The sequence below is a fragment of the Hydra vulgaris genome, chromosome 01 (assembly GCF_038396675.1).
Source record: "Hydra vulgaris chromosome 01, alternate assembly HydraT2T_AEP".
Taxonomy (NCBI): Eukaryota; Metazoa; Cnidaria; class Hydrozoa; order Anthoathecata; family Hydridae; genus Hydra; species Hydra vulgaris.
The window spans coordinates 13,787,758-13,806,637 of NC_088920.1; the positions used below are offsets into that span (position 1 = coordinate 13,787,758).

General features: G+C 27.8%; 1 protein-coding gene and 1 pseudogene across 4 annotated transcripts in view; one reads left to right on the forward strand and one right to left on the reverse strand.

Annotated features, from left to right (window-relative positions):
- The first annotated feature begins 9,865 nt into the window (after positions 1 to 9,865).
- LOC136074790 (cytochrome b-like) lies at positions 9,866 to 11,018 on the forward strand (annotated as a pseudogene).
- Positions 11,019 to 13,756: 2,738 nt separating this feature from the next.
- LOC136075133 (uncharacterized) overlaps positions 13,757 to 18,880 on the reverse strand; it is a 44,172-nt gene continuing 39,048 nt past the window's right edge. For all 4 annotated transcript variants that reach the window (XM_065787459.1, XM_065787458.1, XM_065787457.1 and 1 more), the window contains one exon: positions 13,757 to 13,885. In XM_065787459.1, coding sequence (XP_065643531.1) covers positions 13,878 to 13,885 — 8 coding nt within the window. In that variant the 3' untranslated portion in view covers positions 13,757 to 13,877. The remainder of the gene's footprint in view (positions 13,886 to 18,880) is intronic.

The following is an 18,880-nucleotide window of genomic DNA, read 5'->3' on the forward strand; positions in this document are numbered from 1 at the left end:
GGATAATATTTAGAGGTTGCTCAAGGAAAATAAAAATTTACTGAGTTAAAAGCAATTGCCGCAACAACAATATTTAAAAACCTTGAGTTATAGCTATGATATACAATTAATTATTTTCAAAAAATTCCTTAAATAGTGCAAATAACATTCAAATGTTGCACTATTTACAAGATCTTTTGATCTTGAAATAGTGCAAGTCTATAGTAACAGTTTAGTCTGTAGCAACAGTGGCATATGTCATCAATATGCTTTTGCGGCAATCTGGAATGCGTTTTCTGTTGTCCTCAACAAATTGTATTAGTTTCTGCATTTCAGATTCAGTTTTTGTGATGGATTGATTAAATATGCTCATAAGAGCAAAAGAACGCTCAGCAGTGTCATTGATAACTTTCACAGATTTAACAATTGCTTTAGTATAACGAAATTCAGCAATTTCCTTCTAGGTCTTTGGATCGGTTCCAGATAAAATGGTTACATCGAGACCAAGTGGCTGCAAAGCAGCAGTTGATGATGATGTAACAAGCTCATGAAGTTGCTTCTCTTCCAACTTGTTCAATTCTGCTGTTGGACACTTTATACCCCTGAAACTCCAAGCAGCTCCAATTTGAATCATAGCTTCAACAATCAACTTTTTTTCTGTGACACAAACCCTGTCAGAAAATAATGAAAATGGAATCATTTCTGACCCAAGGTACCAAGTATGATTTTGAAGCTTCTTCATAGCAGCATTTGAAATGACCTTGTTGATCTCAGAATATTGTTTAGTTCTTGTTAAGAGCATCAGGTCATTTGCTGGAACATCACTTGCAATTGGACAGGAAATCCATGCTGGTACATAGATATGAGCAGCAACAATACAAAATTCGCACAAGTTGTTCTGTTCTTTCATAGGCAGCTTGAATTCATTTCTTAAGAGGTATATCTCCATACAATAGATGACTTTAGCCATCCATCTAGCCATGTGATAAGCTCCTGGCATGCGAAAGCGATACTTCTTTGTGGCATAGTCTGATAACGGAAAACCCAAAATTAAAAGGCACAGCTCGATCAGCTCTTTGTAGTCTTCTCTTGTTAAGTACGAAGAGTCATCTGATAAGAAAGGCTGCAGAAAGCAGACAGCCCCTGATCTAAGTTGCTGAAGCTGTGATTCAGCAAGATGGGTGTCATCTAATGGAGCATAATTGGCTTGATTTGTGCTTGGCCAACACTTCTGAAATCTTTCAAATAGAGCTATGTTGGGCCCACTGCTGGATCCAAGCAAAACTTTCCCCAATAATTACTTCATGCATATGGTGACGGCAAGCAAAGCAGAGAAGATTTTTCTCCATCAACTTCTCCAGCAAGATGCACCCACCAATTTTGGAACCCGTGTTTGACGCTGTTGTGTCAAAACACATACCGACAATATATTTTGCAACATTTCATATGGTCAGGAACTGGAAGGTTGCTTTTGCTTGTGCCAGTCCAGTGTCAGATGATATCTTTACAATACCTAGTATTTTCTCCAGAATATGACCAGTCACATCAATAGCAATTCTATCAACATTGGACTTTGGATTTTCATAGTTGGTGCTGTCTCTCATTATCTTACCGTCCCAGTTGACAACCATATGTTGTTTCTCACTTGACATAAGTTTCTGCCGAATATGATTTTCATTTGATGAACGGTGAATGATGCGTTTGCGGCGGACTGTTGATCTTGATAATGGTGTACTTTGGAGGTCCTCTCCACTTGCTCTAGCAGTTGCAGCTGCCAATATAATGAGTTTTTGGTCAGAAAATAATTCGATCAAGTGTGGATGATACATCTGGAGAAGAAAAAATTTCATTGAAAATATGTGGCTTTTTATTTTGAGGACTTTGTTCACAGTCAGTTGATTGGGTAACTAGTTTTTTGTGATAAACCGGAATTTCTGTTTCATAACGATCATTGTTATATATTAGGAATATCACTGACTTCTGTTGCTTTGCTATCACTACCACAATCAAGACTAAAGTGGCTACAGCTAGGGGTAAAGAAAACATTCGCTTTTTGTCTTCTCTCTTCCTCATTCTGCTTTCTTTTTGTTTCTGCTTCTTGACGCATTTTGCTTTTTGTTTCTGCTTGTTGACGCTGTTCGCTTTTCTTGTTGAGATAATTTTACATATGCTCCAGCCATCTTCATCATACGAGCATTCTTTTGGTCTTCCAGAATAATTTTATCTTCATCAATTTTAATTAGCTTGTTTGCATCCTTGTGTGATATGTCAAACAGTAAATCTAATTTGATACTAAAATCTTTCACTCTACCAATCTGTGACTTACTAGCTTTTCCTTTATTCTTTTTAATTAAATTATATTCATCAACACATGCTTTCACTTTTGATACAAAATGAGGCTGGTAAGTCATTGGAATTCTGGCTTTTTTCCGGATGTGAGCTAAACCATTAGATGTTGCTTTTGCACTCGATGGAACTGTTTGTTTCAATGCTTTGTGATAGTGGATAAATGTCCTTAACACATTAACCATCGTCGGAAGGAAATTGTTTGGTAGGTTCTTCTAGTTCGTTCTTCGCAGTTCGATTACGTGTCTTAGGAAAATTTAAAGAACTTATCTTTTCACTTATTTTCAGCAACAAGCTAAAATTAAATGATACCAAATTAAACTCAAATTGAGAAATTAAATATTATATTAATAATAAATTTGCAAACATGACTTAAAATATGTGATCAATATTTCATTATGAATGTGATGAAATCATAAGTATTACACAACTACAAACACTAAAGTAAGTTAAGTCACCCAATAATATTTAGCACTAAAAACAAGATATTGGCATAACAGCTATAATTATTATTTTATAGGATTAAAATATATAATAACCTCAAAATCATCGAATATTTCAGTTGTTCAGCAAAAAATTATAATTTATAAAAATGTTTTTCAATCAAAAACATCAGATTACAAGATGGCTGCTTGTCACATGATCAAAGAAGTTAGCTCATAAAAGACAATGGTACATCAAATTTGTTTAATATTTTATCTAAATTGAACATGGGATAAAATTAGGAAATTATTTAAGGCATAATGCTATAATTGTAAAACTAAAAGGCCATTGAGCAACCTCTAAACATTAATTTATTTTAATTATCTTTTACACAGTAAATTTTAATGCCAATTGGCACAAAATTAACTAGTGTGCATTCAGATCAGAGAAACTTTTTTTTTTCCAGTGGTTATGTAAACACCCCTAATATATATATATATATATATATATATATATATATGTATATATATATATATATATATATATATATATATATATATATATATCGAAATACTAAATACTTTCAACTTAAAACAAGGCATGTTAAAAAGTAATTTAGTTATTCTAGCAACATTTTCATTTTTTTTAATTGAAAGTTCACGATTTTTAGTACAATGACTTACTAAAAAGTGATTTAAAAAATCTTTGAAGAATAACTAAAATGTTTAATTTCAAGAGCTCTTTGATAAAACAAAGTTCAAAAAATCTGGTTGCAGATCATTTCAGTTTTTGGTATTTTTTATCAAATTTGAATTTGTATAGGCGCTGCAAACATAGACGGAAGATTATTTTTTATTATTATTATGTTTAACTTTATCTCAATAATTTTGACGAGAAAACGGAGCTACATAATACAATTTGTCAACATAACGAGTTATTTGGGCTAGTCTTTAAGAAGTGATTAACTCTTTAATTTTTATAAGATTAAATACAAATAAGTATAAAAAATAAACAACTTTATTAAAGTAGGTCATTTTGCATTATATAAAAATACACAATGTTGAAATTAGATAATAAAGAAGTGACTTTGATGATATACATTAATTGATGAAATTCTTGTTCAAGGGTCTAAAAAACAAAAAAACCAAAATTAACCAAAATTAACCAAAACACAAAAAACCAAAATTAATAAACAAAAAAAATAAAAAAACCAATTTCAATCACAGCAATTAATGGAAAATAAAAGTACTTTTACTGTTATTATAACTTTATTAGTTTTAGTTGTTTTTCATTTACATATACTACCGTCCATAATTAATCCAATGGTCGTACTTTTCAAAATAAGATATCATAGTTTTAATTACTATTTTTTTTTCCAGAAAAACAATCAAATTTTGAAACTAAAGATTTAAAATTTTGACATGACAGTCCGCGTTTACTGTCATTGATGGTCCATTTTTTATGTAGTTTCATCCACTTTAGCATTTTTATTACTCTTATAATTTTTATAAAAGCATTTCAACCAAAATACTAATAAATTATCTAATGGTGCAAAAATAAACACAAAAATAGTTAAATAAAAAAATAGCATATTTAGAAATAGTTAATGCCATTGGAATAATCATAAACGGTAGTGTATATTTTTCACAAACATATGTATTTTTTTATCAACTGATTTATTTAGTTACTAACTCTGCATTACAAACATGCACCACAGCATATATATATATATATATATATATATATATATATATATATATATATATATATATATATATATATATATATATATATATATATATATATATATATATATATATATATATATATATATATATATATATATATATATATATATATATATAATATATATATATATATATATATATATATAATATATATATACATATAGATATATATATATATATACATATATATAAATATATATATATATATATATATATATATATATATATATTATATATATATATATATATATATATATATATATATATATATAAGTTACTATTTTTGCTGTAATATAATGGCGCGCAATCAAACGCCATCCCGTGAAGGCCTGTTAATTGAGTCCTCGTACCATGATTGAGACTTTTTTCTGACGATTTTTTATATTAAATTATCGTCATAAGTACTATTGATCTGCCAAGAACATGAGCTGTTGAGCTTACACTAATTCAATGTCACATTATTACAAAAATGAGCCTCAAAGGACGAATCTCGTTTGTGATTGTGATAAGCACTGACTTTCAGACAATGATACTTCGGATAAGTTTATATATATAAAGTTCTGGTCAAATTTATGGCACAAATGTAAAATAAAAGTTGAAAGATAAAAATCTAATAGAGGATGAATGAAAAGTTGTAATTACTTTTCTTTTATCTAAAGAATAACATTTTACTTTTTACAAAAAAGAATGAAAAGTGAATATAAATTTAAAGTTAACATGTTTTAAAGTTTACTTTGGAATAATACAGAAAAATAACCTGGTTAAAATTATAGCACATAGGTACTAATTTTAGACAAAAAACATTAAAATTTGATTTAATATGAAGAAATGTTGAATCCTTTAGCTATAGAAATGGGGGGGGGGGGGTAAGGGGTTAGTGCTACGCGGGGCCCCCTGCGATAGCCGCAGCAGGGGGTGCGCCAGTGCTGCGCCAGGACTTGGGGGGGGGGGGTCGGGTGATCCTCTTTTAGAGGAGAAGAAAACCGAAGAGTTTTTTCTATTCCCTGTTTTTAATGAGTTGAGTGAGTTACAAAAGGCAATTCGTTAAAAGTGTCTGTACAGGAAAGTTTTTAGGAATTTTAATTATTTGATCTTTGAAAAGAAGAAGAGTAAACTAATGGAAAGTTATTTGGCTCATGACCAGAATATAAGGGTTCGATTCCTTTGTCTTTCTTTTTAAATTGAAACAATTTTCTTTTGATTATGGAGAAATAAAAGTATGAGAATCGTTTATACATGTTAGTAGAAGCAGATAAATGAGTAAAATAGGGTGATTCCTGTTTTGTATCAGGTTAAAAAATTTAATATTTTTTTATCCTAAGACGCATAGCTTAAGCCATGTTTTTACTGAAACAAAGAAAAATTAACAGCAGTAAAGAAATTTATACAATTAAAGTAATTTAGATATAAAGTAATTGTGAATTTTGTTCAATTAAGTGCCAGCAGACGCGGTGATACTTAAGAAATAAATTTTTATAAAAAAATAGGTTAAATGTGTATAGAATAAAAATTGTAAAATTAAGATTATTGATTTGGTAAAACATACAATAATTAAAGATTTCAAAAAATTTATAAAAGAACTAGAAACTTGAATAAATGATAATTAAACAGGATTAGATACCCTGGTAATCTTTTTGTTAATAATTAATCTGAACAGTATACCTAAACAGGTGAAAATCAAATATTTTGGTTGTTTATTTTTCTAATTAGAGGAGTATGTAATTTAATTCGATAATCCGCGAAATACCTTACTCTTTTTTGAAAATACAAGCGTTGCATGGTTGTCTTCAGCTTTAACTTATAGTTAAAGCTTAATTCTTAAAAGAATAAAGTCAAATATTATGGCCTTTATAAAAAGGGATATTATGTACTACAATAAATATTATAATATAAATTTATATTTAGATAATCAATGTAAAGTGATTTTAAAGAGAATTTAATAGTAATTAAAAATATAAGGTTTTAATGAATAAGTGCAAATATTAATACAAATAGCCCGTCGCCTTGATCATAAAAGATAGAGTAAGTCGTAACATAGTGGGGGAAAGGGAACTTTTTCCTGTGATTTATAATCCAATCATGAATGAATTTTTTTTTTTTTTCTATTTTGATAATTCTAGGATGTTTAATGTGTATTAATTCCTTAAATCCTATTCATTCTGTTTTTTGATTGGTAGCTGTATTTTTTTTTGTTCTTTTGCTTTATTGATTAATTTAGATTTAGAATTTTTGTCATTGTTATTGATAATAATATATGTAGGGGCTATAGTCATCTTATTTTTATTTGTAATAATGATGTTAGATATAATTCAAATAAAAAAAAATTCTAATATCAATAACATAATCCCTATAATTTTAATTGTTTTAACTTCATTAATAATAAAAATCATTAATAAAAATACATTTTTACCTTATTATTTGAATCATAACTTTTTAAATTTTGATTTAATAAATTATCACAATTTTCATAATTTAGTTTTATTTTTTTATTCTAAATATTACATGAATTTTATATTAGTAAGTGTTATTTTATCAATAGGAATGATAGGAGTAATTGTTTTAACAATTACTTATAATTCTAATTCAAGAAAACAAAAAATATTTTTACAACATTTAAGAAATAATTCATGAAATTAAATTTATTTATTTATTTATTTATCAGTTTTTTACTTAGTTTTATTGTTTTATTTTTCTCAGTTTTTCTTTCTTTTAAATCACCCGACAAAGAAAAAGTTACTATTTATGAATGTGGATTTAATCCCTTTCATTCCACTGGTCAACCATTTTCTATAAGATTTTTTTTAATTGCTCTCTTATTTCTAGTATTTGATTTAGAAATAATTTATTTATTCCCATCATCAGTAAGTTCAAATTTAATAGACTATTATTCACAATCTATTATTTATTTATTTATAATTATATTAACCATAGGATTAATTTATGAATGATTGAAAGGAGGGTTAGAATGAGAATAATGTTATTTGATTTTAATTTATTTATAATAATTATGTTTTGTATTAGTATTATAGGAATAATTATTAATAGAAGCAATATAATATTAATTTTAGTTAGTATAGAAATTTTATTATTGTCTATTTCGATGAATTTTATATTAAGTTCATTAACTAATTTTTCTTTAGAAGGACAAATAATAGCAATATACATAATAACCATTGCTGCTATTGAATTAGCTATTGGATTATCGATAATAGTAGCTTTCTATAAAATAAAAGGATCCATTTCTCTGAAATTATTAAATTTACTAAAAGGATAATGAAAAATATATATTTTATCATATTAGAGATTATAAAGTTTTTAACGATTATTATTCTAGTTTTGATTTCTGTAGCTTATTCAACTTTAGCAGAAAGAAAAATTTTAGGTTACAGCCAAAATAGAAAAGGTCCTAATGTAGTAGGAATATATGGTTTGCTACAACCTTTAGCTGATGGTGTAAAATTATTTACAAAAGAATTGATTACTCCCAATCATGTTAATATATTTCTTTATCTATTTTCTCCTGTTTTAGCTTTAACTTTATCATTGCTTATTTGAATAATAATTCCATTAGGAATAAATAATTTAATTTTTGACTTAAACTTAGGAATAATGTTTATTTTTGCTATCTCTTCAATAAACATATATTCTATACTTTTGTCTGGATGATCAAATAATTCTAAATATGCCTTTTTGGGTTCATTAAGAGCTGCTGCTCAAATGATAAGTTATGAAGTATGTATCAGTTTAATTGTTTTTTCTTGTATTTTATGTGCTGGAACTTTAAACGTTTATTCTTTAATTAATTCACAAAGTCAAAGTATTTCTTATATTTTTCCTTTATGACCTATAGCTATAATGTTTTTTATTTGTTCATTAGCAGAAACTAATAGAGCTCCTTTTGATTTAGCTGAAGGTGAGTCAGAATTGGTTTCTGGTTATAATGTAGAATATTCTTCAATGTCTTTTGCTTTATTCTTTTTGGCAGAATACTCTCATATAATATTTACCAGTGCTTTTTTTGTAATTTTGTTTTTAGGAAACTGAAACACTTATTTTTTTATTAATAATTTTATTTTCTGTTTAAAGATGATTGTATTTGTATTTTTATTTATTTGAGTCAGAACTTCTTTTCCTAGATTAAGATACGATCAACTAATGGGTTTATTATGAAAATCGTATTTACCTTTAAGTTTTTCGTTTATTGTTATTACCAATTCTTTACTATGAGCTTTTTGAGGCTTATCCAATAAATGATGTACTTAGTCTTTCTTTTGTTAATTCCATTCTTAAGTATAATAAACATTTTATTAATTAAAAGAAACAATAAAAATATTTTTAATATTTCTTTGAAAGTATATTAATACCTGTATTTATTATGATTGGAATATGAGGTTACAGAGAAGAAAAAATTAAAGCTGCTTTTTATTTCTTTTTTTATACCTTAATAGGATCTTTATTAATGTTAATAAGTATATTTAAGATTTATTCATTAACTGGAACTACTAATTATGAAAATTTTTTGATTATAAAAATTCCATATAATATTCAGTTTTGACTGTTTATAGGATTTTTTATAGGTTTAGCTGTAAAAATACCAATGGTACCATTTCATATTTGACTTCCTCAAGCTCATGTAGAAGCACCAATAGCAGGTTCAATTCTATTAGCAGGAATACTTTTAAAACTGGGAAGATATGGTTTAATTAGATTTTGTTATCCAATTTTCCCATTGGCTTTTCAATTTTACTATCCATTAATTATTATAATAAGTATTATAGCCATAGTTTACGGTGCTTTAACTACCTGCCGTCAAGTAGATATAAAACGTTTAATTGCTTATTCTTCAGTATCCCATATGGGTTTGGTAACTATAGGTATTTTTTCACACTCTGTTGAAGGATTAGTTGGATCAATGTTAATGATGATTGCTCATGGTTTATCTAGTTCAGGTTTGTTTATTATTACTTCAATTGTGTATTTTAGATTTCATTCTAGGGTCATAAAATACTTTAGAGGTTTAACTATTACTATGCCTATTTTAAGCACAATTACATTCATTTTAATTTTAGCTAATATCTCGTTTCCTTTAACATTAAATTTCATAGCTGAATTGTTTTTAATAATTTCGGCTTTTAAATTTTCTTTATTTATAATTTTATTAATTTTATTGGGGGTTTTTATAAATTTAATTTATTCTTTATGAGTTTATAATAGAATGTTTTTTGGTTCTAATTCATTTCATTTAAAATTTTCAAGAGATATAATAGATTTTGAGTTTCAAAGTTTATTGCCATTAGTAATATTTATTATTATATTTGGTATTTACCCAAATATAATAATTGATTCTATAATATTTAGTTCTTATATTAATATTTCTATATAATGAGAATTAGAAAAAATAATCATCTTATAAAACATATTAATTCTACTTTAATCGATCTTCCTTCTCCATCAAATATAAATTATTTATGAAATTTTGGGTCTTTATTAGGACTGTGTTTTACAATTCAATTAATTACTGGAGTTTTTTTAGCTATGCATTATTGTGGAGATATAATTTCAGCTTTTAAATCAATAGTTCATATATGTAGAGATGTAAATTATGGGTTTTTATTAAAATCAATTCGTGCTAATGGGGCTTCTTTATTTTTTATTTGTGTTTATATTCACATAGGTAAAAGTTTGTATTATGGCAGTTATCAAAAAAAACCTATTTGATTTTCAGGTATAACTATATTCATAGTATTGATGATTACTGCTTTTATAGGTTATGTATTACCTTGAGGACAAATGTCTTTTTGAGGAGCAACTGTTATCACAAATTTCCTACCTGCAATTCCTTATATAGGAGATGACATAGTTCAATGAATTTGAGGTGGATTTAGTGTTAATAATGCCACTTTATGTAGATTTTTTAGTTTACATTATTTATTTCCATTTGTGTTAGCATCTTTAATTTTAATTCACATAGTACTAATTCATAGTGTAGGGTCTAGTAATCCTTTAGGAATTAATAGTAATTTTGACAAAGTACCGTTTCACTGGTACTTTGCAATAAAAGATATCTATGGGTTTTTTATACTGATATTTATCTTGTTATTTATAGTATTTTTTTATACCAATACTTTAGGTGATCCAGAAAATTTTATTAACGCTAATTCACTAGTAACTCCTGTTCATATAATGCCAGAATGGTATTTTTTATTTGCTTATGCTATATTAAGATCATTTCCTAATAAATTAGGAGGAGTTTTAGCTTTAATTTTAAGTATAATAATTTTATTTATCATTCCATTTTTACACACTAGTAAATTTTTTTCACTAACTTTTAGACCCATAGGAAAATCATTATATTGAATGTTTATAGCAAATTTTATTTTATTAACTTGATTAGGCTCTAAACCTATAGAAAACCCTTATATATTAATTAGTATAATTTCTAGTCTCTTTTATTTTTTTTATTTTTTATTAATAATTCCAATAATAAGAAAATTAAAAAATTATTTATTTTTCAAAAAATAAGTGTATAATTGAATCACACGTTTAATGTTTTCAACTAACCACAAAGATATAGGAACTTTATATATAATTTTTGGGGCATTTTCTGGAATGATAGGAACTGCTTTAAGTATGTTAATTAGAATAGAGCTCTCAGCACCAGGAAAAGTAATAGGGGATGATCATCTATATAATGTTATAGTAACAGCTCATGCCTTTGTAATGATATTTTTCTTAGTTATGCCAGTTTTAATAGGGGGTTATGGAAATTGATTTGTACCTATATATATAGGGGCACCAGATATGGCTTTCCCTAGATTAAATAATTTAAGTTTTTGGTTACTTCCTCCTGCATTAATTTTACTTTTAACTTCATCTTTGGTAGAACAAGGAGCAGGAACAGGTTGAACGGTTTACCCTCTTTTATCTGGACCTTTAGCTCATTCAGGAGGATCTGTAGATTTAGCTAATTTTAGTCTTCATTGTGCTGGATTTTCTTCAATTGCTGGAGCAATTAATTTTATTACAACCATTTTTAATATGAGAACACCAGGTTTAACATTTGATAAACTTCCTTTATTTGTATGATCTGTTTTAATAACAGCATTTTTATTACTTCTTTCTCTTCCTGTCTTAGCAGGAGCAATAACCATGTTATTGACCGATAGAAATTTTAATACTACTTTCTTTGACCCAGCTGGAGGAGGTGATCCTGTTTTATATCAACATTTATTTTGATTTTTTGGTCACCCAGAAGTATACATTTTAATAATTCCAGGATTTGGAATTATTTCACAAACTATTCCCATTTTCAGTTCAAAAAATCAAGTTTTTGGGTATTTAGGTATGATATATGCTCAATTAGCCATAGCTTTTTTAGGTTTTATTGTTTGAGCTCATCACATAATTACTGTAGGAATGGATGTTGATACTAGAGCCTATTTTACAGCAGGCACTATGATTATTGCCGTCCCTACAGGAATTAAGATTTTTAGTTGACTAGCAACAATGTATGGAGGAAAAATTAATCTATCCACACCTATGTTATGAGCCACTGGTTTTATATTTTTATTTACTCTAGGAGGCTTAACTGGTGTAATTTTATCTAATGGATCATTAGATATTTTATTACATGATACATATTATGTAGTAGCTCATTTTCATTATGTCTTATCACTAGGCGCAGTATTTGCTATGTTTGGGGGATTTTACTTTTGATTTGGAAAAATCTCTGGATTTGCTATTAATGAAACTTTTGGTAAAATTCACTTTTGAATTACTTTTATAGGAGTAAATTTAACTTTTTTTCCACAACATTTCTTAGGACTAGCAGGTATGCCCAGAATATATGAAGACTTTCCAGATAGTTTAATAACTTGAAATACCATTAGCTCTTTAGGTTCAATTATCTCTATCATAGGAGTAGTCTGATTTATTTATGTAATCTTTGATGCTTTGCTGCGGCTACCGCAGGGGGCCCCGCGCCGCACCAACCCCCCCCCCCCCCCGGGGGGTTAACACATTAACCATCGTTGGAAGGAAATTGTTTGGTAGGTTCTTCCAGTTCGATCTTCGCAGTTCGATTACGTGTCTTAGGAAAATTTAAAGAACTTATCTTTTCACTTATTTTCAGCAACAAGCTAAAATTAAATGATACCAAATTAAACTCAAATTGAGAAATTAAATATTATATTAATAATAAATTTGCAAACATGACTTAAAATATGTGATCAATATTTCATTATGAATGTGATGAAATCATAAGTATTACACAACTACAAACACTAAAGTAAGTTAAGTCACCCAATAATATTTAGCACTAAAAAACAAGATATTGGCATAACAGCTATAATTATTATTTTATAGGATTAAAATATATAATAACCTCAAAATCATCGAATATTTCAGTTGTTCAGCAAAAAATTATAATTTATAAAAATGTTTTTCAATCAAAAACATCAGATTACAAGATGGCTGCTTGTCACATGATCAAAGAAGTTAGCTCATAAAAGACAATGGTACATCAAATTTGTTTAATATTTTATCTAAATTGAACATGGGATAAAATTAGGAAATTATTTAAGGCATAATGCTATAATTGTAAAACTAAAAGGCCATTGAGCAACCTCTAAACATTAATTTATTTTAATTATCTTTTACACAGTAAATTTTAATGCCAATTGGCACAAAATTAACTAGTGTGCATTCAGATCAGAGAAACTTTTTTTTTTCCAGTGGTTATGTAAACACCCCTAATATATATATATATATAGATATATATATATATGTATATATATATATATATATATATATATATATATATATATATATCGAAATACTAAATACTTTCAACTTAAAACAAGGCATGTTAAAAAGTAATTTAGTTATTCTAGCAACATTTTCATTTTTTTTAATTGAAAGTTCACGATTTTTAGTACAATGACTTACTAAAAAGTGATTTAAAAAATCTTTGAAGAATAACTAAAATGTTTAATTTCAAGAGCTCTTTGATAAAACAAAGTTCAAAAAATCTGGTTGCAGATCATTTCAGTTTTTGGTATTTTTTATCAAATTTGAATTTGTATAGGCGCTGCAAACATAGACGGAAGATTATTTTTATTATTATTATGTTTAACTTTATCTCAATAATTTGACGAGAAAACGGAGCTACATAATACAATTTGTCAACATAACGAGTTATTTGGGCTAGTCTTTAAGAAGTGATTAACTCTTTAATTTTTATAAGATTAAATACAAATAAGTATAAAAAATAAACAACTTTATTAAAGTAGGTCATTTTGCATTATATAAAAATACACAATGTTGAAATTAGATAATAAAGAAGTGACTTTGATGATATACATTAATTGATGAAATTCTTGTTCAAGGGTCTAAAAAACAAAAAAACCAAAATTAACCAAAATTAACCAAAACACAAAAAACCAAAATTAATAAACAAAAAAAATAAAAAAACCAATTTCAATCACAGCAATTAATGGAAAATAAAAGTACTTTTACTGTAATTATAACTTTATTAGTTTTAGTTGTTTTTCATTTACATATACTACCGTCCATAATTAATCCAATGGTCGTACTTTTCAAAATAAGATATCATAGTTTTAATTACTATTTTTTTTTCCAGAAAAACAATCAAATTTTGAAACTAAAGATTTAAAATTTTGACATGACAGTCCGCGTTTACTGTCATTGATGGTCCATTTTTTATGTAGTTTCATCCACTTTAGCATTTTTATTACTCTTATAATTTTTATAAAAGCATTTAAACCAAAATACTAATAAATTATCTAATGGTGCAAAAATAAACACAAAAATAGTTAAATAAAAAAATAGCATATTTAGAAATAGTTAATGCCATTGGAATAATCATAAACGGTAGTGTATATTTTTCACAAACATATGTATTTTTTTATCAACTGATTTATTTAGGGACTAACGCTGCAGTACAAACATGCACCACAGCATATATATATATATATATATATATATATATATATATATATATACATATATATATATATATATATATATATATATATATATATATATATTTATATATATATATATATATATATATATATATATATATATATATATATATAAGTTGCTATTTTTGCTGTAATATAATGGCGCGCAATCAAACGCCATCCCGTGAAGGCCTGTTAAATGAGACCTCGTACCATGATTGAGACTTTTTTCTGACGATTTTTTATATTAAATTATCGTCATAAGTACTATTGATCTGCCAAGAACATGAGCTGTTGAGCTTACACTAATTCAATGTCACATTATTACAAAAATGAGCCTCAAAGGACGAATCTCGTTTGTGATTGTGATAAGCACTGACTTTCAGACAATGATACTTCGGATAAGTTTATATATATAAAGTTCTGGTCAAATTTATGGCACAAATGTAAAATAAAAGTTGAAAGATAAAAATCTAATAGAGGATGAATGAAAAGTTGTAATTATTTTTCTTTTATCTAAAGAATAACATTTTACTTTTTACAAAAAAGAATGAAAAGTGAATATAAATTTAAAGTTAACATGTTTTAAAGTTCACTTTGGAATAATACAGAAAAATAACCTGGTTAAAATTATAGCACATAGGTACTAATTTTAGATAAAAAACATTAAAATTTGATTTAATATGAAGAAATGTTGAATCCTTTAGCTATAAAAATGTGAAAAATACAATTTGGAAAAGAATTTATCGATTTAATGCAAAGATCAATTGAAGTCTTGTCCCAAGGTTCTTGAATTGCATCAAGTCATATGTGTTGCTTATGTTGTAATTATCGAGTTTTTGGTCAATAATTGACCAAAGATTTACGATCGGATTTGCATCTGGTGAAGTGCGTGGCCATTCTAAGAGCTAAATATTCTTCGTTGCAAACCATTACAGAGTTCTTATTGCTCTGCAACACGGTGCGTTGTCTTGCATAAAATAACAATATTCAGCTTCAGATTCTAAAAGAGTGTCCCTATAGTCATGTAATTCAGCAATAACTTCTAAATAACGAGAAGCATCCAAACGACCTTCGCAAATCTTCAATAAACCTATTCCATTTGCAGAAAAACTTCCCCATACAGAAATAGTTCCACCACCACCTTGTGCTTTTGTTGTAAAATTAAATGGTAAATCTTTTTCATTAGAAAGGCGACGTACAAACTTACGGTTTTTTCCTATTTATGACTTCAAAATGTGATTCGTCACTAAATATTACACGTGCCATTGATTTCGAGTGAATGAGCACAGTTTTTACACCAAGTGAGTCTCTTCTTATTCTGAGCCTTATTTTGAAAACAACGCCGTTTCTGTGTGTAACTTTTCAACCCTTTTTTTAACAAACGACGACGAACTGTTTTTGCACTAATGGTTTTTTTTTTTGCAGCATCAAACTCCACAGCAATTTTTTTACTTGAATCAGTACAATTTTTTTCAGCAAGTGTCACTATATTGCGACCTTCTGTAGAATTAGTGCATCTCGACGTCCTTGACCTGCTCAATTTTTGATTGGTAAACTTAATTTAATTTTATCAGCAATGTTGTAGACGAATTTTTCGGAAGTATTAGTACGTTTAGCAATATCAGCAATATTAAATTGCTGTTTGCTATAAGTTTTTTACAAGTTGTCGGCGCTCAGAGCTTACTGCTTTGCAACCCATTGCATTAATTATGTTTTAATTTTAAAATTAATGCAGAAACTTTGAAAAATGATAAGGTTTGCTATTTTAAATAATTAACTTTGATGCTAGTAGATAAACAAAATATCATACACAACAATGAGTCAATGTATTTAATCAAACTCACTGTCAAAATTACGAATGAATCTGAATGTGCTATAAATTTGACCAACATTTTTTAAATATGTTTGTACAATTGTTCATTTCGACGATGAATAATGTACAAAATTTTTAATTTTATGTGCACATTTTAAATGACCTATGTAAACACATTTCAAAAACACAGTACCTCACAACAATATGATTAAAGCATACAAATAATTTACATGACAATCTTATTTTAAGAGGTCGTGCTTAAATTTTGTCCAGTACTGTGTGTATATATATATATATATATATATATATAAATATATAAACACACTCAAAAAATAGACGCTCAGATTATTCAAATCAAGTTTTTAATTACGTTTGGTGAATATATAATAAACTTTAAGTCTATTATCACTCATTTTTTATAATATTACGGTTTTAAATTTTTATAATATTACGGTTTCACGGTTTTTTTTTAATAATATAACCGTTTTAAATAAAGTAAATCTTACTTTAAATGATTGTTCAATAAATATATGGTGGGTCACTTTTGAAAAATATTTAAAGTTAGGTTCCGCTAGCCAATTATCTTATGTGTTGATCATATGAACCTTAGAAATAATTCCCTTTATCTTTGAATAAATCATTAATTTTGGTAATTTTTAGCATAAAAGTATTTGTTTTGTCATAAATATAACGTTTAATCAACGTTTTGCCAAGTTTTCTACTATTATCAGCTTCAAAACAGTCTAGATCAACTCAATTCCTCAAAAAACATAATTGTATCAATGAGAATGTCGAAATTTCATCCTAAATTATAACAACTAAGCATTTACCATATATGTGGGTAATAAGTTATTTTCAAAATGTGTTAATGACGTACTTGCGCAACTTTTTGTTTATGTTAGCTAAATCGGACTACTATTAGATTTGGTCTCTACTTAGAAGGATGGAAGAAAATGACGAAAATATATAACTTAAATTAATTTTCTTTGATGAAAAAAGGAAAAGAAAGAATCATATATGACTGGAAAAAGGCATATGCCTGGCCTTAGGTAGAGAACATATTAGCAAGTCTCTGATCATAAACTGATTGATAAGATAAACTGTTTGAAATAGCTAAGTGAAAAGGTCTAATAAAATTGTCATGTAATGGATGCAACCAGATGTTTTATATTGTGTGCAAATGTTCTTAGGAAAATAAAATTCTTATTATTGATATTAATTCTTTAAGTAGCAGCAGGTTTGTTCTAAATAGTGGAATATAAATAGGTCCAGTTTATAGAAAAGAAGTATCAAGACAAAAAAAAATCATCAAAGAAGTATAAATCAAATAAAGTTGAAATGAAACTGCCCTGTATTTTGATTCATTATCTCAAAATGATGAGGAGTTAGATTGTGTTGACAATGGTTATAATGACAATGATTGTTTACCAGACATACAATGGCTTCTCAGTTGAATATCTTAAATAGCGGGTGTCTTTTTTTTAGAGGTATAAAACTTTGAAATGGAATAAAACAAGGTGTTTTTTTAAAAATGACATGTAATTGACTTTAATCAAAAAATAATGTTTTGGCATTATAATTTAAATATCATTTCTGGCATATGACTGTTACGGCTGATTCAAACGTAATCTAATTTGGAAATCCAATTTTCAATCACTTTTTCCAACATTTGTAGTCGTATATCGGCAATAACGCGGCGAATGTTGTCCTCCAAGTAGTCGATCGTTTCAGGCTTATCGGCGTAGACCAGCGACTTCACATATCCCCACAGAAAATAGTCAAGCAGCGTTAAGTCGCATGATCTTGGAGGCCAATTAACGGGCCCGGATTTTGAAAATACACGGTTACCAAACGTTGCCTTCAGTAAATCGACAGTGGCACGAGTTGTGTGACATGTTGTGCCGTCTTGTTGAAACCACAGCTCCTGCACATTATAGTTCAATCGCTAACATCGTTCTTAAAGACGTACGGACCAATAATTCCACCAGCCCATAAAGCACACCAAACAGTCAGTTTTTCTAGATGTAACGGTGTTTCAACATGCACTTGAAGATTGCCTTGGCTCCAAATACGGCAGTTCTGTTTATTGACCTAGCCATTCAACCAAAAGTGAGCTTCATCGCTAAACAAAATTTTCTTATGAAAATAAGGATTGACGGCAATCTTGTTTTGGGCCTATTCACCAAATGTATGCTTTACTAGGTGATCGCATGGCTTCAATTCTTGCACGAGTTGGATTTTGTAAGCATGCAAACCAAGATCTTTACGTAAAATCTTCCACAAAGTGGATGGACACAGTTCCAATTCCTGTGCACGATGCTGGATAGACTGATTCAAGTCTTCCTTTACACAACGCTCTAGAGCAGCAATGGCTTCTTCAGTACGTACTGTACGACGTCTCTGTGGGTGCGTATTATCATGTAGAGTAAAAGTGGTGGGAAAACGGTCCACAGTTATTCGAATTAATTGCTCTGATGGACGATTACGTCGACCGTAAAATTGACGTAGTGCTCGACGTATTTCGAACAGAACTATTGTTTGCAAAATAAATTTGCACAATTTGAAAGCGTTGTTCAGGCGTCAGT